Raw genomic sequence first — 8,007 nt, forward strand, 5'->3', positions numbered from 1 at the left:
CTATAGTTGAACTATATAATCTGCAGTATTGTAGGTAAAGATTGCTGCCGAACTTAAGCAATCAGACAAGCATTTTTTAGGTTTCCAAGAAATACTAAGCTATCAGAGCATATTATTATAACAAAAGTTATTTAATCATACCACACAGTTTTTATAATGACAGCTTTTAATTTGTGATAATTTATCTCCTGATGATAAAATATATCAACTTGTAATCAAGAATATACCTAAGCAATCTCACCAACCAACCATTGAGTCTATCGAAGTTGAACGGCCACATTATTATAACAAAAGTTGTTACATCATAGCAGAACTTTCCTAATGACACATCTTTTAATATATGATAATTTACCTCTTTCAAAGAAAATACATCAACATGCATCCAAGAAAAACCAGCTGCTTTTTTTTTTCTTTTTTCTTTTTATTTATTTATTTATTTATTTTTTGGTTTAAATGAGAAATCAAACTGAATAACTAAATTATCATAGAGGAAATTGCAGCCTTTAATATGTTATTCAGAAGAAAGAAGGCTCAAATCTGTTGTTCGATTGGCAGAAAGGTTTACCGCCGCCAGTTGCATATGAATGGAAAATCCAAACTCACATACCACCTGATCACCACGCTAAGATACGGGTTGATTCATCTCAATAGCCAATCAATGAGCTTGGAAGAATTAAGAAATATCATCACAGACTGAAAATTGGGGATTGAAATAGTAAAAGTACTACACCATCACTACTACAACACTCGGAAAAAAAAAAAAAAAAACTAAGGAATGGAAAAAAAAAAAAAAAACAAAGGAAAGAAAAAAAAAAAAAAAACTGAAGACCAATACTAAAACAAAAACAAAAAACTAAGGAATGGAAAAAAAATATACAAAAAAAAAAAAAAATAAATAAATCTATGAAGCCTTTTTTCATTTTTTTTTTTGCCGTGCAGTCTTTTTTCTATTTTTATTCCTTTCTACGTTTTTTTTTTAATTTTAAAAAGTTAGGAGTTTTGTATTTTTTTTTTTTTTTGTATATTTTTTTTCCATTCCTTAGTTTTTTGTTTTTGTTTTAGTATTGGTCTTCAGTTTTTTTTTTTTTTTCAACAATTAATATTAAGGATATTGTAGTCATTCGGATAAAAATATGGACCTTTTAAGTTTGAACAGTCAAATAAACCACAGTGGACTAAAAAGGTGATTTCACACAAATGGTTGAAATAAGGTTAAAAATGTCAGGATTGATAGATAAGTACCGATCCAATGAGGACGCAAATGATTAGTGTATTAATTACTAGAACTAGCTCTTTTACAAAAAGACAATTACCTTCATTCTTAAACACAAAAAAATGTATAGAAAACAAAAATGCCACACTCCAACCCCACCATTTGTCGTTGATTTAGTTAAAGATTTTAAAGTCGTCCCATCAGCTCTTACATTTTGCTTTTTCTTTAAATTTTACTAAATAATTTAAAAAATAATGTTTTTAAAATATACATCCTGTCGATAGAATGAAATTTAATGAATTTACAACCATTTGGTTGAATTTATTCAATATTGTTCATATATAAATCTTTATTTAGTTTTGCTAAATCTTACTTTCAATAGAGTTAGATAAAGGTTAATGAATTGTATACCATGAAATTTATAATTGAAAACGAGTTTGAAAAAAAAAAAAAATGAAAGACAAACAAGGGTAAATTTCTGTTTAACAGAGGAGAGGTGAAGTATTTGAGAAATTTTTTTACGAGCTATAGATGAGGATTTGATATCTTTTCCATAATGTGACTGAGACAAAAAAGCTGCTAAGCCATCTTTGATTTCTTCACAGTTGCAATAACATGAACTTGCAGCCCACCTTAAGCGATCACACAAGCATTTGGTTAGGTTCCAAGAAATACTAAGCGATCACACCATATCCGACATATATACGTGTCGCAAATATGTACCATCCTCCATTTTTTTTCTATTTCCTTAACTGAAAACGACGTATATTGTGTTTGGCCCATTTTGGGGGGGCATGAGGCATTCAGTACTATTTCTCTATTTTTTTCACTCAATCCACCATTCCTCACTACTCTTCTCATTCATCTTCTTTCCCTCCCTTTCTTCCTTCCAAAAATTAAAAAAAAAAAACTGAAATCTCGAATTGGATTTGCAGGCCTAAATTTGTAAATTGGATGGGTTTCATTGATTGGTTTTATGTAAGTTACACTATTACTTTTCACCGTATGAGAATACAAATGAGAAATATAGAATGAATTATCGATTACTTTATTTTTATTTTCTTGTCTGAAATCAATTGAATTTGAAAAAATAAATTCAGTTGGATTTGAAAACAGGGTGGCAGAGAAGTGCATATATGTGGTCTTCGCAATGCGCGGGGTCTGTGTTGTGTGGAGACCGTCTCGACACACTCCGCACAGCGCAGAGATTGTGTTTGCAATCTCTCCGGCAATTGTCATCTCCCTCTTCAGCGGTTCTAAGTAACGTGTAGTGTAACGCCCCAAAATCTATGCTTCAGAGGTTACTCGATTAATCACTTCAACCATTATTAAAGTTGATTGGCACATTGTAATATATAAAAATAATTGAGAAACATTGCGAAATAAACTAAACTATTTTATTGTCTTATAAAAATATAAATTCAAACCACTGATGAACTATAAATTTAGCACTTATTTTTGAAAATTCAATATTTGATTTTTGAATAGAAAGAAAAATAAAATAAAATTCTAATTTGAATAAAAAGAAATCTTCTAACTAAATATTAAAAGAAAATCTTGAATTCTTGATCCAACAACGGAGACTCTGTCAGCAGTCTCAACCTCCAATTTCGATTCATCAAACATCTGTAAAAATAATTAAGAATATGGAATGAGCATATGAATATATTCGTATAGATCTTATACCAATATTTTCACAGTTTAATATAAAAAGCAAGTAAAATACACAATAACATAATTTTCTTAGTAGGATAGAAATCTGACCGTCTCATTCTCACTTAGGTCATACCCATTCTCAATCTCCACTTAGGGTATTAGCCCTGTGGCTGGTTTTCATGTAGACTTACATGATAATACCCTATGGTACTTCCCACAACATCTTTCTTTACTTTGGAATATGTAATAGTGCATGAAACACTTAACTTAAAACATTAAAAAGTGAAAACACAAAATTGCTGGGCATCTAAAGAAATCCATACCTATTCGTTAAATTCCTTGTGTACTTGAACTATTTAGGATTGAAAATTCTTGTGAACGGATCTCGAACGGGCCGAAAAATTTTCTTTTCTTTTCCTTCCTTTTTCTTTTCTTTCTCTCTTTGCCGTTTTCGTTTTCCTATCCTTTCTCTCTCCTCTTTTCTTTCTCTTTCTCTTTCTCTTTCTTGTCTCTCTCTTTCTTTCAGATGCTTTTCTTTCTTTCTGTCTCTCTAAATTGTGTGAATTAAAGTGCACAATATGGGTATTTATAGGTATGATAATGATAATGATCTACTTAGAATTTTAATAGAATTTAAATTGGACTCTTAACAAACATCCTTATCAAATAAAATTTTAATTACATGATGATAAGATTCAAGTATAAATATATTAAAATTCTAAATTTATCTAAACACCTTTATATTAAATAATCGGATAAAAATCTAATATATTTTTAAATATTAAATTATTATTTCATTAAAACTCTTATTTTCAAGTATGATAAAATTTTAAACTTATTTAAATACTTTATATCATATAATTTAATTGATATCCAAAATAATAATAAAATTTAATTTCACACATTTTATGCCTCATAATATATTTTACGATTTTTTTTTGGGTATTACATCCTCCCCTACTTCAAAAATTTCGTCCTCGAAGTTTACATTAATTATCAAAAAGCTGAGGGTATTTAGCTTTAATATCTATCTTGTGTTCCCAAGTGGACTCTTTCACTGCGTGATTTCGCCAGTGAACTTTTACCAATGGAATATCTCTATTTCTAAGTGTTCGAATATTCCTATCCAAGATGACTATTGGGGTTTCCTCGTAAGTTAGATATGGATGAATGTCTAGATTTAGGATTAATCACATGGCCAGGGTCTAATATGTATTTTCGAAGCATAGAGACATGAAAGACATTGTGTACTGATGAAAGTTCGGGAGGGAATGCCAGCTTGTAAGCCACAGTTCCCACACGCTTCAAAATCTCGAAAGGTCCTATGTATCATTGTTGGATCTTCCCCCTATTACCAAATCGAATAACTCCCTTCATAGGAGCTATTTTTAGGAAAACTTTATCACCAACCTTGAACTCAAGATCCTTCTTTCTGTTACTTGCATAACTTTTCTGCATATCTTGGGTAATCTTTATTCTAGCACGAATCTATTCAATAGCCTGGACTGTTCGCTCAATAATCTTAGGCCCTAGAATTCTTCCCTTAGCAACTTCATCCCAATGAGATGGAGATCTGCACCTCCTACCATTTAAAGCCTCATAAGGGGACATTCCTATGGTAGTTTGATAGCTATTATTATAGGTAAATTCTACTAATGGTAGATTTTTTCCTAATTCCTTCCAAGATCTAGGGCACATGCTCGAAGTATGTCCTCAAGAATTTGAATAGTCCTCTCTGATTGACCATGTGACTGTGGGTGAAATGTTGTACTAAAGTTTAGCTTAGTCGCCATTGCCTTTTGCATACTTTTCCAAAATTTCGTGTTAAATCTTGGATCTCTGTGTGACACAATTGAGAATGGGGTCCCATGTAATTTGATCACTTCTCTAACATATAGTTGAGCAAATTGACCCGTATTAAAAGTTATCTTTACTGGTAAGAAGTAAGCTGACTTTGTCAATCTATCAATAATAATCCAAGATCGCATCATTTCCTCTATTTGATTTTGGAAAACCAATTACAAAATCCATGGCAATATGCTCCCATTTCCATTCAGGAATCTCTAGTGGGTTTAATAATGCTGATGGTCTTTGATAATCTGCTTTCACTTGCTGGTAAACCATGCACTTGTCTACAAATAGACCTATTTCTCTTTACATATTTCGCCACCAGAATGTTCTTTGCAGGTCTTTATGCATCTTTGTTCCCCCGAGATGTGCCGCATATGGGGCGAAGTGGGCTTTTTTTAATATTTCTTTTCGTATTTTCTCATCCTTCGATACACACAATCTTCTTTTAAACATCAATGTGTTATCTTCAGCTTGCTCAATGCCTTTTCGTTTGCCAGTGCCAACTTCACCTTTAATCTTTTGTAGAAATGGATCATTATCCTGAGGTTTCTTAATTCGGTCTCAAATAGTAGTTTGAACTATGAGAGTAGCAATTTGTGCTGCAATATCTGCTGGAGTTAAGATCACCTCAAGTTCTAAGCATTCTATATCTTTGATTAATGATTTCTATATAGTGGGTAAAGCTGTCAAATGTCCTGGTGTCTTTTTGCTTAATGCATCAACAACTACAATGGCCTTTCCTGGATGATAATGAATGACACAATCATAATTTTTGACCAATTCTAGCCATCTGCGTTACCTCATGTTCAATTCCTTTTGGGTGAAGAAGTACTTTAGGCTCTTGTACTCCATGTAAATATCACATTTAGCTCCATAGAGATAGTGTCGCCATATCTTTAGTCCATGAACTACTACCGCTAACTCTAGGTCATGTGTTGGATAATTTTCCTCATAGGACTTTAGTTGTCTTGAAGCATACGCAATAACTTTACCATGCTGCATAAGTACACATCCTGGACCTTGTTTAGATGCATCACTGTAGATAATGAAGCCTTCCGACCCTTTGCGTATGGTCAAAACTGGAGCTGAGACCAATTTATGTTTTAGTTCTTGAAAGCTCTGTTCGCACCTATCCGTCCATTAAAACTTCACATTTTCTCTCGTTAACTGAGTCATTGGGATGGTAATCTTTGAAAACCCTTCAATAAATTGCGTATAGTAACCTGCTAATCTCAAGCAGCTGTGTACTTCTCTAGCATTAGTTGGTTGAAGCCAATCATTAATTGCTTCCACTTTATTTGGGTCAACTTCAGTTACTTGGGCTGTAATTATGTGGCCTAGAAATCCCACTCTATTGAGCCAAAATTCGCACTTTTTGAATTTTACATAGAGCTTTTCCTTCCTCAATATTTCGAGAATAATCCTTAGGTGTTCCATATGTTCATGCTCATTCTTTGAATAGATTAGTATGTCATCAATGAAGATGATAACGAACTGATCAAAACAATATTGGAAGACTCGATTCATAAGATCCATAAAGATAGCTAGCGCATTTGTCAAGCCAAAGGTATCACCAAGAACTCATAATGCCAGTATATAGTTCTAAATGCAGTTTTAGGAACGTCAGTTGCTTTAATTTTCAACTGATGAAAGCTTGATCTTAAATCAATTTTCGAGAAGAACTTGACACTTGTAGTTGGTCAAATAAATCTTCAATTCTAGGGAGGGGATATTTATTTTTAATTGTAATGTGTTTTAGCTCTCGATAATCGATACACATTCTCATCGATCCATACTTCTTCTTTACAAACAATATTGGAGCCCCTCATGGTGAGACACTGGGTCTAATAAAACCTTTGTCTAGTAATTCTTGCAATTGTACTTTCAATTCTTGAAGTTCTACTAGTGCCATACGACAACGGGCCTTCGAAATTGGCGTGGCACTAGGTACAAAGTCAATAGTGAACTCAACCTCTCTATTTGGAGGCATTCCTAGTAAATCTTTTGGAAATACATCAAAAAAATTCCTAACCAATGGGCCTTCGTCAATGGTTAACTCCTTCTGATTAGTGCTGGTCAATGACACTAAGAATCCTTGAGCTGACTTCTTTTTCAACAAGCGTACAGCATGCACCACTGAAATAAGTTAGGGTAGAGGTTTCACCCTTGTTCCAAAGAAATGAAAAGTCATTGAAAAACTACATCCTTCTCGAAACAACAAATGCTTGCATGATTTTTCGACAACCTGTCCATCCCAAGTATAACATCAAAATCTTTCATGTCTAGGACCACTAAGTCTATTTTTGTAATCTTCCCATCCATTTCTAAATTTAGGTTCCTCGCTATATAATTTGCATTAAGGACCTTTCCAGATGATAGTGATACTTCTAATATGTTATCAAGGGGTACACATTCTATATTCGATTTTGAAAAGAATATCGAAGAAACAAATGAGTGTGTAGTTCCTGAATCAATTAATATAAAAGCAGGCATGTTAGAGAATAATATGATACCTGCCACTACATTGCAAACGAGCTCTACCTCTTCCTATGTTAAAGCAAAAACTCTAGCTTTGCCCACCTTTTTGATTTTCAGCCTTCTTAGATTGTCCCTCAATGCAGTCTTCGACGATGTGTCTTGGCTTGCCACATCTGTAACAGACACCTTTTCTTGTCAAGCATTCTCCTTTATGAGGTTTCTGACATTTAGGACAAAGGGGTCGTCGATTCTTGTCACGGATATTGGCATCTATTTTTGTCCTTCCCTTCTGTTGGAACCTTTCCATTCCTCTTGTTATTATCATACCACTTGCAATTGTCTAAGGACCTTATCTGGTGCTTACTACTTTCACCAGTCTGGTCATCATCAAAGGTGTATACTTGAGCCTTCTCAACACCCTGATAAATACCTAGTTGGAATACTAACACTACTTTTCTAATGTCAGTTCTCAGTCCGCCCTCAAAGCATTGAGGTCGTCATTCCTCCGTGTTCACCAGGTATAGGGCAAAAATAGATAACTCCTCAAATTTTTGCTCATAATCGGTGAGCGTCATATTTTCCTGCTTTAGCTCAAGAAAGTCCATGACCTTTTTGTCTTTTAAAGTAGTTGAAAAGTACTTCTGAAGTACAATCTCTTAGAACTGTGCCCATGTAAGGTTACGCTGTTGCTCCTCAATATGGGATCTAGTAGTCACCTCCAACCAATGACCTGCTCCCTTTTCCATCATAAACACCTCACAAAGGATTTTTTGTACGTTAGTGCATTCCACAAATCTTAAGATATGCTC

At 33.5% G+C, this 8,007-nt stretch overlaps 1 protein-coding gene across 1 annotated transcript; it reads right to left on the bottom strand.

Moving 5' to 3' along the window:
* Positions 1-5,860: 5,860 nt before the first annotated feature.
* On the bottom strand, positions 5,861-7,803 carry LOC111369134. Its single transcript, XM_022990617.1, has 6 exons — positions 7,714-7,803; positions 7,547-7,617; positions 7,301-7,371; positions 6,940-7,185; positions 6,575-6,856; positions 5,861-6,300 (listed from the first exon to the last, which is right to left on the bottom strand). The coding sequence occupies exons 1-6, from the start codon at positions 7,801-7,803 to the stop codon at positions 5,861-5,863; spliced, it is 1,200 nt and encodes a 399-aa protein (XP_022846385.1).
* Positions 7,804-8,007: the final 204 nt, after the last annotated feature.

Source organism: Olea europaea, chromosome 20, assembly GCF_002742605.1.
Source record: "Olea europaea var. sylvestris chromosome 20, O_europaea_v1, whole genome shotgun sequence".
In the NCBI taxonomy this organism is placed as follows: domain Eukaryota; kingdom Viridiplantae; phylum Streptophyta; class Magnoliopsida; order Lamiales; family Oleaceae; genus Olea; species Olea europaea.